We start from the raw sequence: 17,505 nt of genomic DNA, 5'->3' as shown, positions 1-17,505 counted from the left end.
AAATCTTAGTTTTAATCTCATAAGGGCTGATAAATATGTAATATTCACATGAATCTTCTGGAAATGGATAATGTGGCTGAAGTATATAGTAAAAGTGATTTAGAAAGCCTTTCCTTCACTTTAGATTTAACTAAAGTATATGTAGGGTCAATTTTTCTGGTAACTATGCTTTGACAATGCACTCTGCTGTTTTTCCTCACTGTAGTGCTCTGTATTTATTTACATGGGCCACTTTATGGCTTCTCCTCTGATGCCTAATTCTTGAGCTTTGTTAAGAAAAACGTATATTGTAAAGCAGTATTTTAAAAGGATCTGTGTTGTAAAAGTAAGGTATGTGCCACTTTTGGATGCTGTGACGCTGTATGATTGAAACATGACCATTTATATAATTAATATTGCCACTGTTAGACAAGTGCAACAAATCTTATACAAAGTATGTCATGTAAGGTATCAATGGAAAAGTCACAATCTAGCCAATATGATTATCCTGTTTGTATGCAAGTATCTTTGTATCTGTTAAATCCCTTTTTATATCCTATTTCTCACCCATAACAATTTTACATTCAACACAAACACTTGGTCCAAATCATGGGAATGGCCATAGGTACTAGGATGACTCCCAACTATGCCAACTTCTTCACAGGCCACATTAAGGAAGCTTTTCTGGACAAATACACAATGAAACCAGTGAAATACCTGAGATACATCAATGATATTTTCTCTGGACATATGACCTAAACTACTTCATAGAGTTCGACCACAATTTCAACAATCACTCCTCGTTTTTTAATTCTTTCTACAACACTCCCACATTAGCATCAACTTTCTGAACACCATAATCAGCTTCAGCCATAGACCCCTACAGGCAACTATATACAAAAAAACCTACAGTTCACACCTACCTTCACAGATCCAGTAACCACCCCAAACACACACAGAAATTTAGCTACAGCCAGACACTCAGATACCACAGAATATGCTCTGAGGAGAAAATCTGGGATATACACCTTAACACACTTAAAACTACCTACACCGAACAAGGACACTCCACTAGAGAAGTAGATCACATCATGAAATGGACCACTCAAATACCTCAAGAGAACCTGCTTCAACACAGAAATAACCCCCGCTGTGACAATTTCAACCCATACTTGATGAGGATCTCATCCTAAAGAAATCTTTCCTGAACCCCCTCTGTTGGCCTTCAAATAACCCTCCCAACCTCTCCAAGCTCATCATCAGAAGTAGCTCCACCCAGACCAAGATACACCAACTAAAAACCACCTGATCCTTCCAGAACAACAGATGCAAAACCTTCACACATCTCAACTGCTACGATGATCAATAATCCTCACAACATATCTTTCAAGATCGATGGGTCCTACAGGTGCCTATCACAATATATGGTATACCTCTTCCTGTGTACTAAATGCCCCAATAACAACTTTGTGAAATGAGACAATCAGTATACTCCAAATGAACTCTCACAGACAAAAACACCCTGTCACCTGTGTGTGAACACTTTTCACAAAGAGATCACTCTATATCTGACTTCTCAATCCTCATCCTCAAAGGAAGCCTTCAAAAGACAAGCCTGGGAGTTTAAACTCATAACTTTCCTAGACACTAAAAATCATGGACTGAATATGGACACTGGATTTATGGTTTATTACAACAATTGGTAACCTGCTAATCCCCTCCCAGCTATTTTTTCTCCCCCTCCCATCCTTCTATGACTGGAGAGGTGTTAACTGGCCGCTTCACCTTGAATAGTCCTTTGAAATATGTGTTAACTACAAGTGCTAAACAGTCTGTTCCACCTTGTACATTTCCCAGACCTAAAGCAAAGCTCATCCTAAGATTGATAGCTTGTATCTTTCACCAATAGAAGTTAATCCCGGCTATGACAACACTGCATATAAGAAAAAATGGTAACAATCATCAGTTTGGTACAGCAATCATGCTTAAACTTTCTTCCATTTTGAGATAGTCCCAGTTTCAGCAATTATGGTCCCCATTTTAAGTACAGGGAATCTCTCAAACTGGTAAATCTTTCAAAATAGAAGACACTAAGTGTAATCACTGTCATGGATTTTTCTTTTTATAATGGATTCTTTTGTCGCTTCAATTGATAACTTCTTTAGTTTTAAACAGTTTTTAGAGGCACTCACCACAAAACTATATATTTTTCCTTTAGAACAAATTCCACCCTTCATTTAAAAGTGCCATTTCATTCAACTGAGAAAGAGTAATGTAATCATTAAAATTAGTATAAACTAGCTGCAGTCAAAATGGTGGCATGGTTTCGGGTTACTCAGAACAATATATGGAGGCTATGTATAGACATTTCAGAGAACATAGGTTGGGCATATAAGCATTAAACAATATTGATTTCCGATGTTTTTACATTTTATTATTTTAAATATGAAAACATTATACATTGAGGTGTTATTTAGAGGACAAATTACACAAGAATTACACATTCTGTGAGCAGTGCACAATAATGAAAAACATTTTTACATTTCAAACATCTTGTCAGCTTTCAACAAATGAGTAAATTTCTGTTGCAAACAAGTTACAAAGTGCTGTTATTGCATTTTTGAAAATTCCCACAAAAAATGGATCATGCTTACTAGGATACTTTTTAATGTGGTAAAGATTAAATCAGAATTCAACTTCTAAATAGTAAGATGGAAACGCTGACCTATTAAGATAATTTAACACACTGAGACAGGTTCAAAGACAGAATGGTCATCCATTTTAAAAAAAGATAATCAATATTCCTATTAAGATTTTTAAGTTGATTCTTTAAGAGTGTATTGCTGACAGCCAGATCCTAACTGCTTTATTCACACAAATAGTGGGAATAGCGGTATGAGAAAAGTAAGCAAGAATTAATCCCAAGTGTTTGTATTAATAGAAAACCAGCCCATTAAAAATAGTACCATTGCAGCTGATTCACTAATCTTTCAACAATAACTCTATAACTTTCTATTACCATATGTACTACAAGTTTAATTTTACCTACAGGCAGAGGGCCAGAAAAAGGCCTATGCATGAGCTATATTCATTTAAGTCCTCCACGTGGTGCATAGGCTTTTTGATGGCCCTCTATGGAAGGGTGAATTTTGGTGATCACTAGAGGACACATTTGCAGACACTGAAATTCATGGGTGTTTTACCACTGACTTCTAGATTTTAAAGCATGTAGTTTTCATTGTGTTGGGTGGGAGGGGGAATCGTGAAAGATTGACTGGTTTACTATACGAAAGGTTGAAGGTGAATGTAAAACAGACAAGCTAATGTTACTGAAATCTAGAAATTAACTTTCTACAGAGGAGGCAATTTATCTTTTTCAACAGTTACAATTCTTCTGTAACCAAGAATCTTAAATTTGTTTGTAAGATCACAAAAACATGGAGAATAGGCATTTTTAGACAGATATTTTTTATAAAGTTTTACAGCTATATGGCTTTATCTTCAAAGTCATTACTTCATGAGACCAGCAAAATTATCTGCAAGTAGGTATTATTCATATGATAAGGGCTGCAGGATTATGTCCATGCTTTTTCACTAAAAACTGATAACTATAGAATATAGCTCAGTAAATAAATGTCTCTCTCTCACCTGAAGGATCTAATTTTTTATTATTAGAAACCGCTTCAAGGTGTAACATTTGTTGAGCTAAAAAAATTTGCATCTAGTATCCACCTCTCTTTGGGCAGATGATTTGGATTTCAGTGCAGTTGTGTCACATTACCCAAATACAACTTTATCCAGATTAGGTTACACCACCTCATTTTATCTACCTGGGAACAATCCTGTGCACAGGTATATATGCTACATTTTGGTACCTGACAACTTAAGGATACCTGCCAACCCTATGGGGTTGCTGTTGTGTCTTACTGTATAGTATGTGTCCTCCAGTGAATCGTGTTACAGTATTAAACCTTCAAATTCATTGATACTGTGATGTCACTTCCATAGAAAACAGACAGTTGGGGCACCATTCATCCACTACCATGAGATACTTTTAGTGACAAACAAATTTGTTTTCAAACTAATTTTGAGTAGCTATTAAAAGCCCAAACAAACAAAGCACACTGCAGAAGTAAAAGTTCCTCTGAGGTAAAAACATTAACAGTGAGATAGAGCAAATTTTATCCAAGGAAAAGTATAGTTCTCAAACTTACACTTTAAAATTATATCAAAATTAATGTTCATCTCAAGGAAAAGTCTGATTTTTTTCAATATATTTTTCCTAAATCTTGTCTTTAACTACTTCTAAATATACATCTATAGATACACAACATTACTAAAACTTAAGAAGAGAATAAGAGAGTGAAGTCAGTGTCTACCTTTCTCTCTGTCCTTGAGGAGCTGAATGCCAATTTTCCTTGACTTTTACACATTGATTTCTGCCCTTTTTCTGAATCAGGCAGGTGGAGAAGGAATGAATGTTTAAACTTTTTACAACAAAATATTTTAAAAATCCAGGCTCTGACCTTACAATGAACTCTACACCAGTAGACCTCTACACCTAGTGACTTCAATGGCAGCAGCTGTCCCCCTGCTTTGGAACGGATTGAGACTACTGATTTGTTCTGTGCATTTATGATTCATGAAATAACTGATTTGATTTTTGGTTTTAATTTATAAGATATTCTGTACTATGCTTTACAAAAGGAGAGTTCTTCTTTCCAGCAATAATGTGTGTGTACATACACATTTATACAGCTACATTTTTAATGGATTAGAACACATTTAAACCATGAAAGTCTTAATCTAGGTCTAAATTTTCAAATAGTCTTCAACTTTTGAAAAGATGACTATAGATATTTTTTATATACCTGACTCTGCTTAAGAAAACATAGCTAGTTTACTTTGTTCTAATTATGGTCCATATCCTTCCCACTCGGTTTTTTCACTGTGGAATGATAAAAAGATAGAAAGCCCACTCAAATGGCTATAAATCTGTTGACAGCTGGTGAGCTCAGACCATCAAGCATCTTCCCACCCCTTAATCTGGTTTTTGGGTGGGAAATTCCCAATGAAAACAACTCTGCATAGTATTGTCTTCTTGCAAATTATGGGGTAAAGCGTGCAAAAATGAATGTTGATCCTGTCACATTTAATTACCGGAGGTTCCTTCTTCATGCAAGTAAACCTGAGAGGGACTTGGAGTGTTTTGGGACCAGGTGTGGGTTGAGAGGCTGCGCCAGCAGCAGTCTAGACGGTATGTTGTTAGGGAGGATAGGAACAGTCCCAGGAAATATCACGTCGAGTCTGGCCCTCTTTGTAAATACCCAACTTCTTTGTTACCTTCAGATGTACAGAGAAATCCATGGGTGAAAGGCCAAACTATCTGAGACCCTCTGTGGGCCGCCAAACCCTATTCTGAAGTAATGATGCTGTGCAAAACCCTGTAATTTCACTCCATACATTTTTCCATCTAACTACAGCCCATTTGCGGTACTTTTTGTAAAAGAGGAAAGTCTGACTCTATGTGCTTGTGTCCAAATATGAATTTTTTTAAAAAAGGCTGTTATATCCTGCTGATAGTTAACAAGTATTCCAGGGCCTGGACCTACTGAAGTAAATGGCAAAACTTTCACAGACTTCAGTAGGGCCAGGATTTCACTCCAGGACTATACTGAGTCATCTCAGTCTATTTTATTTTAAAAACTACTGTTTTAAAGTATGTAATGGGGGGGGGGGGGGAGCGGTACTGTGTTAATTGGCTGTAAACTTTATTTATGCTTACACTGACATAAAACGTTTTAGTGTGCATGACAAGTATGAGTAAAGGTGGATATTTGTTAATATTGCTATGAATGTTTACAATGAAAGAGCTTCTCTAGGCAAATCTCTTGCTAGAACACTTAATAAAGTCTCACATGGTAAAACAAACTCAAAAACTTGAGATCAGATGTTCAAGGGTATTTAGGGGCCTATGGATGCAGCTAGGAGCTTAGTGGGATTTTCAAAAGCACCTAAGTGTTTAACTCCTATTAATGGCAAGTAAGGCACTTTTGAAAATCCCACTAGGCATCTAGCTGCATCTTGAGGCTCCTAAATACCCTTAAACATCTGCCTCGTAGTGTTTTTAAAAGGCAAGAGGTAAACAACTTTATTTTCATAAGTTTAGTTACTCATATACAAATATCACATTTATACAGTGATAGAGTTTGTTTTTAAACATGTTCAGCAACATTTTTCTGCAGTTTAATACACATAGTGGTCTAGATTTTTTGGGAGAAAGTCCCCTCCTTGTAAGAAAAGGAGACCAAGATCTAGAAGATGTTTACTGGGAGGCTTAAAGACAGGGGACCTGTGGTGCTCATTTGCCTCTTTAGACAGGTTTCCTTCTCCATAGGAGAGGATGCTTTGACCCAAAGTTTCCGCAGACAACAAAATTCTACTTGTGGTATCATCATGCTGTATAAGTAAAACGGTACTTGAGTACATTCAAATTTTAATAATGGCCATTCAAAAATAGGTATGGTCCTGAGTAACCACTGTATACTATAGTTAAAGCTGTGGAATGACTAACCATTTCTGGGATCAGAGTTGTTAATAGAGACAGATGTGGCAGAAAGCGGTTATTGTACAAAGAAGTGGGCCTTCAATTTACAAACCAAGTTGTCAGCAAAAAAGCATTTCTATTGTACTAATTAATATGTGTAGTTTTTATTCAGTATTTATAATGTGTACTTTTAAATATTAAAATTATGCACAATTTTGAGTCACTTAAGATGTTCAATTTAACATGATTTATATTTTCCACTTTCAAAGCTGGTTAATGACATTTACTTTAAAATAAAGCAGTAGTTTTATTTGGGGGTGAGTAAATTAACAATAAATAACCAGTAACATCACTCTCCACATAAAAATAAATTGTAGTAGTCTTCTTATAAACAGCAGATTGTGATTTCCATAATGTTCCATTACCTCACTAGCCATTGAAATGTGGCAACTTAAATGTATACTTTGATTATACAGTGAACTACACTGAGTAGAGGGTGCAAAAAAAAAATAAAGTGAAAACTGATCAGTTTCTTACAGGGCACCTGATCAAAATCTGTACAAAAGATAAGAATATTTTAAGATAATTACTCATTCTTTAACGTAATAATATACAGTGCCACCTTCTATAAATGTACCTATATGTTCACTTGCCAATAAAACAGTAAACAAACCAATATTTTAAACAATTCTTATAAATTATTTGGAGCTATTTTTTTTTTTACCGCCACTCTCCAACAATGTACAAAAATAATACTACAGGACTATCAATCAGTCTGACCTACCCCTCACTCCACAGAAGAGCAGAGGCTATAGAAATAGAGGATCTTATAATCAATCATCACTGTAGATGTCTCCAGCAAATGGTAGGTGCACATGACTGCCTGTGACATTGGGAAGTCGAGACAGATCAGGAAGGTTCTGGATGCGTGACCTGAGTTCTTTTCGCACCTGGGATACTCTGGCTAACTTGCGCTTGTATTCCTGTAATGCAAAAGTAGTTGACGTTAGATTATTTTTCAGTCACTGCTGCTTTCATGGTGGGATTTTCAAAATCTCTTCCATAGTGTTTAACTGACATTTCCTTGATAAAGACTCCCTGAAGCAAGAGAGGTAATTAAATATGTTTTTATAGATGAGGAGTTAGACAACCAGATATTTTCCAAGTAGAGTTCATCACTTGCTGGAACCAGTGTTTGATTGTCAGATAGCTCAGGAATCACAATACTGCTCAAGAGATCGATTTAGGTCACTGTACATTTTGGTTTTTGGGGCTTTTTCTTTGTCCTGTCCTAAACAAGAAGGATGCCAGTCTTAGATAATACAGTTGTAGAAATGTCTACATGTGACTAATAGTATGGGATTATTCTGAGACATGGTATTAAAGCAACTTGTGACTGATTTTCTTCTCACTTGCTCCCTAACTCTACTGACATCCAGAAAGTTACTTGTCATTTACACTAGCAAGAGAGCTGCAGCCGCTCAATTCCTCTCAATTAAAGCACGAGAAATGCCAAGCGGGATTGGCCAAATGTAAAAAATGGTTAGATTGAGGTACAGGGAAGTTGAATGATTTGTCCAACATGCCACTGGGAATTAGAGCAGAGCAAGAAGTAGAACCTATCTTTCCTGCTCCCTGCTGTGCTCTAAACACTATACAGCTCTTACATGAAAACACTGGAAACTGCAGCTAATGACTGCTGCATATTCCTAGACTATCATTTTGATAACACTTTTTACAGCAGGTAGGTAAAATGTTTAGAATTCAGTGTTTTGAAGTATAACCAAATGTATACATTAAAAGCATCTGTACTGCATATATATTAAGTACATATAATTGTCCAATTACACTAAAAATGACATCCGACTTCTGTACAGATAGGCATAATTATTTGAGACATTTCTCTAATCACTCCATTACAAGGATTACTTTCAAAGTAATTTGTAATACCATAAGTGTATCTTCCATTATTATATTAAGCACATATCCACAAGATAAAGAGTTGTTAACAATAAAGGCCAAACGGTACTCACCTTACCTATGCAATTGTTTATTGATATGTATTTAGAACAGCACTCATCACTGAGGTATCTGAGTGCCTCAGAATGTTTTGAATAAAGTAATTAGATTTTGACTCTGTACCTGAATATAGGTTAACCATTTGTAATTCATACAATTATTTACTGATTTGTGAGGTCTCTTCACATGAAGCAAGATGCTATACAAGGCATATATTTAACGCTTTAAAACAGCACACAGTAATATACAATTTCTAAAATATCTAGCAGGGTGGGAAACATTTGCAGATAAGCTTTAAAAGTGCCATGAGTCACTAGTGCAGAGACTGTAGTTGCAACTGCCAGCTAGGAGCAAAGTTTATATACACCATATACATGTCCACACAGGACACTGATCATGACATTTACAAGGTATGGAAAATAAATTTAAACACATCTCTGTATTTTGAATAGTACCTAAACAGGAGATGGACGAATAAAGAAGTCTGATCCAAAGACCATCAGTCCAGTCACACGGACCTAGATTTTTGCTACTGACCAAATCCAAGATCTCCAGATTTTAGAGAGTTTAAACCACTGGTAATAACATGACCTTGTTAATACACCAATATGGGTGGCAAGTAAACTGGTGCCAAAGAGAAATCCCAAGTTCCTAATTAGAAGTTAAACACATAGGTGCGAGGAGTTAACCTCAATATAATGAGACACGGAGATGAAATACTGGCCTTCGGCCCCAATCAGCAAATCCTTTGTTTTGTTTATATTAATTGACACACAGTCACAGACCATCCAAAATGACGTATCAGGCAATGTGAGATTCATGTAACCCAAGAGGGTCAGAAAACAAACATAGTTCTTAATGTCATCAAAGCAAAAGTGATCATTAGCAGTTCAATCAGAGTCCCATGAGGTACTAAATGCAGAACAAATAATACATGATCTACAGCTAGGAAACAGAGCTTCAAACATTTGCTGACTCTATACAGAATAAAGCTGTATTCACATTACTATGTTTCTATTATATGAATTATAAGAAAGCTCTATAGAATTGCATATCATTTGCTGAAAGGGGGAAAAAAAGACAGTGGTCATATTTGTCCAGATCACCTTTGTTGGGAAGAGGCTCTGGAAGTGGAAAATGTAATCCTGACTGGGTCCTTTGGACACTACAGCAATACAATGTACTGTTTAATATTTTATGTTACAGTAGTGTCCATATTGGACTGACTCTGTACACACATAGATACAAAGACATGGTCCTTTGCCACAAAGATCTTAAAATCTAAACATCTGATAATAATCTTATGCTCTCATCTCCATTTGTTTCTAATCCAGTATGCATGAACACACGCTTGAGAACTCTTTGGTGATGTAGGTGGCAGAAACATCCAATTAAAGGAAAGAATAAGGATTATGGTTCACAAAGGCAAATAATTTGGCAATATGTATAACATTTCATTGCATTAGGTTCACTAGTTTCGGAACACAAATGGCTAGAGGTCCAACCCTAAGGTACCAGATTCTAAGGAGCTGACAGAAAGCTTGAAGCCAGTAGATTTGGCTTCAGTAATGATATAAAAATGATATAAAACAATGCAGGAGAGTTCAATGGAATCCTATGCAAAACCAAACTGTCCAAAGGAGCTAAAAATTGGCAAAAAGCCTAACACCACCTAGCCAATATTAATGGTAATCTTTCCTTAAAGAGAACTAATGGGCTTAGCATTGGATAAAGCCTAATTCCAAATTGCTCCCGAAAGCAGGAAAGAATTGCTTGACAACACTAAAATTCCCTTCCGCTTGTAACAAAGCATTCCCATATTAACATCCATCTCAGGAATATTTAACAAAAGCTTTTTTCCATTATAAACCTCATGTAGGACTAGAATTTCCATTACACAGAACAGATTTTATGAAGCAATAAATATCGTGGAATCCAATTACCTAATTTTTCATGTATTTCCCTAACACAGTCAACTAAACTTCTGAATTTGTCCAAATTTTCATAGTGATTTTGGGTGCCCAAATTGGGGTGGAGGCCAATTTTCAGAGCATACATGTTCAGCAGTTTCTAGAAAAACAACCCCTATGAAGGTGTTTCCAGTTGGGAAATCAAAATTGAGATATTCAAATTCACTAATCACTTCTGAACATCTTGGCCTCTGTACTCTGAATGTTTCTGCACAACTGCAGTCATCTAAGCACCCCTGGAGTGCTGTAAGATTGATAATAAACATGAAAAATAAACTATTATTAAACATGTATACAATGATTTGCTATTTTATCATAGTACATATTACATAATGGTACATACATATCCCTGGAGTGCTATCAGAGTGATATTCATAGATTCCAAGCCCAGAAAGAACCATTGTGATCATCTAGTCTGACCTCCTGTGTAACACAGACCACAAAACTTCCCCAGAATTAACTACTAGGGCATATTAAACCTGCAGAATAAACTACTACTACTACTACTATATAAACACAATCATTTGCTATTTTATCATAGAACCTAATGGTATGTACACTTACATATACGTTATATTTATGTCAGGATATTCATTTTAGTGTTGTCTAATGGATAAAGCAAGATCAGGTAAGTCAGGACTTCTGGGCTTTATTCCTGACACTGTCACTGAGCTTAGAAACACTGCACAAATCACATAACCCTGAGTGCCTCTGTTAAACCGTACTTAAAAAAAATCCTTAACTTTTACCTAAAAGCCACATTTAGGGAGTATTTCATCTTATACACCACTAATTACAAAGTCCAAGATAGATATCCATTAGTGATGTCAATATTGAAAGCGTTTGGATCCCTTCTTGGTTTCAAAGATTCTTATGAAGGCCAACAAGGGTTGGACACTTGCGGTATAGCCTTCCACCTTCAGAAAGGAAACAAAACATTTATTTATGGATTGCATCCCAACTGAAACAGAACTCTTCACCCTCTCCTACTGCAATTTTATTATTAGAAAGGGGAGACTTCAGGGTTAGAGGAGTGAGATTACCCTAACCAGCCATCAGAAAAATCAATGTGTCTGAAATTTGACAAGAGTCAAGATCAGCCTGCTTTCCAGCACTTAACATAAATCAATTCTTGAAGTACCCGAAAATTTAGGGCATTAAACTGAGTTTTGGTATTTTTAGAAAGTTGTATACAAACAACTACAGACAAAAAAAGTACAGTGAAACCTCAGAGTTACAAACAACACCGTTACAAAGGGACCAGTGAACCACACACCTCATGGAACTGGAAGTTCTCAATCAGACAGCAGCAGAGACAAAAAAAAGAAAAGAAAAGAAAAAGCAAATACAGTACAGTACTGTGTTAAACGTAAACTACTAATAAAAAGGGAAAGCAGCATTCTTCTTCTGCATAGTACAGTTTCAAAGCTGTATTAAGTCAATGTTCAGTTGCAAACTTTTGAAAGAACAGCCATAACTTTTTGTTCAAGTTACAAACATTTCAGAGGTACAAACAACCTCTCTGAGGTTCTCTATTGGTAGCGTATTGATGCTGCTGATGACTTTGAGGTTCTACTGTATGTTAAAAGAATCTTATTAAGCTTGAAAAGTCCAGAACTAAAAAGTTAGGAAATGCCAGGAAAAACATTGAGAGATACGAGAATCCAAGGGAAAAATATGTGATCATGTAATTAATGACGATATTATAATGCACATGAACAAGTATGGGGGTAAATTAAGGTTGCGTAGGCAACCTTAATTCTGACATTTCCTAACTTTTGAGTGCTTGACATTGCAACCTTAATTATGTTCTTTTAAAGTAGGCTTTATGCAGGCTTGAAGGAAACATTAGATCCAGTACACAGACCTCTGCCACTGGAACTAAAGAGTGACTGACAGCAATAGTAGGTTGCCATCCACTGTGTGGAGCAGCACTAGAAGGAGATGAGACACTTTACCAGTAGGTTTCACAGATATTTGCTGACAGCAGAGGAATAGTGAGACTCAGGAACTGGGGGTTCCATTCCAGGCTTTGGAGAGGACTGTGCCCTAATGGGAGCAGACTCTTCTGCTCATTTCCTCCAAACGTAACCTCTTCTGCCCCATCCCCTCCAATCCATCCTTGTCTCACTCCTGTCTCTTTCATACCCTTCGCTCCTGGTCCCAGACCCATTTTCTTTACCTAGCCAGCCCAATTTTCCACACCTCATGCTTACGTATCCCAAACCCAGTCGTCTTACCCAGCAAGTCCTGGTCTCATCCCTCCAAACACCCCATTGTCCCAGTCCATGTCCACCCAACTCCCAGTCCCAGTCTCCTCGTCCCGTCATTTCCACTTTCCCCTACCACTAGCTCCTTGTCCTCAGTCTCTTTGTCAACCAGCCCCAATTCCTCACTTCCCATCTCCTCATCCAATTTTTACTTTTCTCTTAGCCTGGCCTCCAGTCATTCCCTTCTCCACTGGCTCCCAGTTCCAACCTCACTCCCAGGCTCCTTGTCCAATTTCAGTGGCTCCCTCCCTCAGCTCTTTGTCCCACTCTTTGCCCAACTAGATCCAGTTCTCCTCCCAGATAACAGTTCCTTCTCAGCACGGTCTCCCCTGCCCACTGGCACAGTCATGTGACCAGTGGCACTAGAATAGGTCATAAGTAATCTCCTGGTTGTGACTGAATTGTGTCTCTTTTCCTATAGTTCTGTTATCTGTATTTTGAAGAGATTATGCTAGTTAAGAATTTGGCCATAAATATAATCCCATATCCCAGAATGACAGGTTCCCAACAGATGCTTTTAATTTCACTAAATATTCAAGCCTTGATCCCCCGTCAAAACCACTGGGAAGTTCTGAAACATCATAGTTAACACAGGATTAGTCATGGAAGAACAGTACTGAGTAAATGGGCTGGAACAGAGTATTAACGCCGATGCACTGTACAGTAAGAGACAGGTACAACCACTGAAGGTCAGCAAACTTTGGAATTGAGAGCAATGAAAAGGAAATTGCCTGCAGCATAGAGACAGCTTCCCAAATCTGTGACCTACTGACAATGGAGCCATTCAAAGAAAATGAATTTCTGAAAGCTAAAGTGGGCCAGCTTGAAAGTAGATTTGATATTCAAAATGATGAATTTGTTCTTCTCCTTTAGAAAAGCAGGTTTTCACAAACTTGTTTAAGAATAATTGCATGAAATACAGGCACAAATATTTACTGTATCAATTAGTATCAGAGGGGTAGCCCTGTTAGTCTGGATCTGTAAAAGCAGCAAAGAGTCCTGTGGCACCTTATAGACTAACAGACGTATTGGAGCATGAGCTTCCGTGGGTGGATGCACCCACGACAGCTCATGCTCCAATACGTCTGTTAGTCTATAAGGTGCCACAGGACTCTTTGCTGTATCTATTAGCTGAACTTTAAAATTGCACCTGTTGGACATATATACTTCATTTCAAAAGGTGTTTCCTGCAGGTTCTCATGAAGCACTGAATTCTACCCTGAGATCCATGCACATAACTCTGACTTAAGCAATGTTATGCTTGTGTGTCCAAGTGTAAAAATTAGCTCCAGGACTTAAATTGAGCATTTAGCAGAGACAACTGTAGCATATTTGAAAGTAAGAAACTATATATTGCTCGAACAACATTCACTATTGTGAAGAAAAGAAAAAAAAAAAGAACTGAAGAAGCAATTAAGGTCACTAGTCAGGGAATTTATCCCTTAGTACCCAAGAAGCCTAATTTATGAAGTACCAATTTTATTTTCTCCCATTTAAATTAACCTGTGGACAACAGAGGAAGAGGTGAAGAAAGGAGGTGGACTGTCTGATTCAACAATATCCTTCTGACTCAAGAGTGGGATATTTTAGGTTGAAATAAATGTAACTAATTAAAATACCTCCTAAAAGGGTATAAATTTCTCCTTAGCTCTCTGCTATGGATATGCACAATCCTGTTTGCCTACAGGTAGCCATGCTGATGTCAATGCAGAGCTCATTTTATCAGTTTTGGACAGGCCTCTCAAAACAAATTTTTGCTCCCTCCCACTCCTCTTTCTCTAAATCATAAATAATTCCTATCCACCATGAACTACTGTGCACAATGACAGCCAGAGAATTCTGGGAAGATTCAGTGAGAGAGTCTGTTAGGGCTTCCTTCAATTAAACCAATTCATTGTATGTACAAAAGTCTGTGTGGGAAATCTCTGTGTCATCACTAACCCCTTACTCCAGGTAAAACAGAGCCAGCTGTCTGTGCTGATGTCTATGCAAAAATATATCAAAAAAAGTTTCAAGAAAAAGATCTCAAAATAGACCACAGCCTGGGATCCACCAGACCCCCAGCTACTAAAGGATTGTGTGTATGCATTCTGGTAAATGTTACCACTTACAGTACTCCAGAAGACTGGAAAAGGGCAAATATAGTGCCAATCTATAAAAAGGTAAATAAGGACAACACAAGGAATTACAGACCAGTCAGCTTAACTTCTGTACCCAGAAAGATAATGGAGCAAAATAATTAAGCAATCAATTTGCAAACATCTAGAAAAGAATAAGGTGATAAGTAACAGTCAGCATGGATTTGTCAAGAACAAATCGTGTCAAACAAACCTGATAGGGTACCAAACCTTGTGGACAGGGGAGAAGAGGTAGACGTGGTATATTTTGACTTAAGTAAAGCTTTTGATACTGTCTAGCAAGACCTTCTCATAAACAAACTAAGGAAATGCAACCTAGATGGAGCTACTATAAGGTGGGTGCAAAACTGGTTGGAAAATCGTTTCCAGAGAGCAGTTATCAGTGGTTCACAGTCATGCTGGAAGGATATAATGAGCGGGGTCCCGCAGGGATCAGTTCTGGGTCTGGTTCTGTTCAATATCTTCATCACTGATTTAGATAATGGCATAGCGAGTACACTTATAAAGTTTGCAGACAATACCAAGCTGGGAGGGGTGGCAAGTGCTTTGGAGGACAGTATTAAAATTCAAAATGATCTGGAAAAACTGGAGAAACAGTCTGAAGTAAATAGGATGAAATTCAATAAGAAAAAATCCAAAGTACTCCATTTAAGAAGGAACAATAAGTTGAACATACAAAATGGGAAATGACTGCCTAGGAAGGAGTACTTCAGAAAGGAATTTGGGGGTCACAGTGGACCACAAGCTAAATATGAGTCAACAGTGTAATGCTGTTGCAAAAAAAGCAAACATCATTCTGTGATGTATTAGCAGGAGTGCTGTAAGCAAAACACAAGAAGTAATTCTTCCGCTCTACTCTATGCTGATTAGGCCTCAAGTGGAGTATTGTGTCCAGTTCTGGGCGTCACATTTCAGGAACGATGTGGACAAATTGGAGAGTCCAGAGAAGAGCAACAAAAATGACTAAAGGTCAAGAAAACATGACCTATGAGGGAAGATTAAACAAACCCAATTTTTTCAATCTGGAAAAGAGAAGACTGAGGTGGAGGACATGATAACAGTTTTCAAGTATGTAAAATGTTGTTACAAGGATGGAGGAAAATTGTTTTTATCTTAACCTCTGAGGATAGGACAAGAAGCAATGGGCTTAAATTATAGCAAGGGAGATTTAGGAAAAAAATCCTAACTGTCAGGGTGGTTAAGCACTGGAATAAATTGCCAAGGGAGGTTGTGGAATCCCCATCATTGGAGATTTTTAAGAACAGGTTAGACAAACACCTGTCAGGAATGGTCTAGATAATACTTAGTCCTGCCATAAGTGCAGGGGACTCGACTAAATGACCTCTCGAGGTCCCTTCCAGTCTCATGATTACACACATTACCTAACAATAATGACTTCATTGATGAGTAGGTTGATATATCTCCGTTTTAGGTGAGGGGATAGCAAGACAGAAGAGTTCATTACACCCTGGTTTTCAACGATGATGTGCATCCACAATCCTGTTTACATCAGTGGTAGATATGGGTGCTGACCATCTCTAAAAATCAGGCTACAAATAGGTCCTACCAAATGCACAGCCATGAAAAACGCATCCCGGACCGTGAAATCTGGTCTGCCCCTGTGAAATCTGGACTATTGGGTGCTTATACCCTATATTATACAGATTTCATGGGGGAGACCAATGTTTCTCAAATTGGGACTGCTGACCCAAAAGGGAGTTGCAGGGGGGTTGCAAGGTTATTTTCGAGGGGTTGTGGTATTGCCACCCTTACTTCTGCGCTGCTTTCAGAGCTGGGCAGCTGGAGGGTGGCTCCTGTTGGCTGGGTGCCTAGCTATGAAGGCAGCACCCCTCCAGCAGCAGCGCAGAAGTAAGAATGGCAATACCATACCATGCCACCCTTACTTCTGTGCTGCTGCCTTCAGAGCTGGGCAGCCAGAACGATCAGTCAGAACTGCTGACTGAGGGCCCAGCTCTGCAGGCAGCAGCTCTGCCTTCAGAGCTGGGCTCCCAGCCAGCAACCAGCGCTCTCCAGCTGTCCAGCTCTGAAGGCAGCACACAAGGGTAACAGTATCTCAACCCTTCACCCTACAATAACCTTGTGACCCCCATCCTCACACAACTCCTTCTTAGGTCAGGATGCCTACAATTACAACACCATGAAATTTCTGATTTAAATAGCTGAAACCATGAAACTTATTATTTTTAAAATCTTGTGACTATGAAATTGACCAAAATGGACCGTGAATTTGATAGGGTCCAAGCTATAAATGATTTAACTAATTAATCTATTTCTGTGTGCAAAGCAAATAGGGTTTGACCTACGTTAAATCTGATTATTGCTATCCTATTTCCCCTTTCAGGAACAAAATAAGTGCCCTTAGGGACTCTGATGTAACTGATTCTTCAGCTTTTTAAAACTTAAATTAGAGTTTGGCTAGTGGCACTGTCCAAAGCCATATTCTGACTAGCTAGATGAACCATTTTGATGACATCTCACACATGCATCGAGGAACAAATACAGTTGTCTAAGAGGAGGGAAGGGAGCCTTTCATCAGGCCACACAGCAGCTGCAGAGCTCTT

General features: G+C 37.9%; 1 protein-coding gene across 1 annotated transcript in view; it reads right to left on the bottom strand.

Moving 5' to 3' along the window:
- Positions 1-2,391: 2,391 nt before the first annotated feature.
- The window catches only part of RPRD1A (regulation of nuclear pre-mRNA domain containing 1A), a 71,043-nt gene continuing 55,929 nt past the window's right edge, over positions 2,392-17,505 (bottom strand). Inside the window, exon 7 of the mRNA XM_050937790.1 lies at positions 2,392-7,509. Coding sequence (XP_050793747.1) covers positions 7,360-7,509 — 150 coding nt within the window. The 3' untranslated portion in view covers positions 2,392-7,359. The remainder of the gene's footprint in view (positions 7,510-17,505) is intronic.

Source organism: Gopherus flavomarginatus, chromosome 2, assembly GCF_025201925.1.
Source record: "Gopherus flavomarginatus isolate rGopFla2 chromosome 2, rGopFla2.mat.asm, whole genome shotgun sequence".
Taxonomy (NCBI): Eukaryota; Metazoa; Chordata; order Testudines; family Testudinidae; genus Gopherus; species Gopherus flavomarginatus.
The sequence above is the reverse complement of the archived record's forward strand: the minus strand, read 5'-3'. Positions and strand labels throughout refer to the sequence as shown.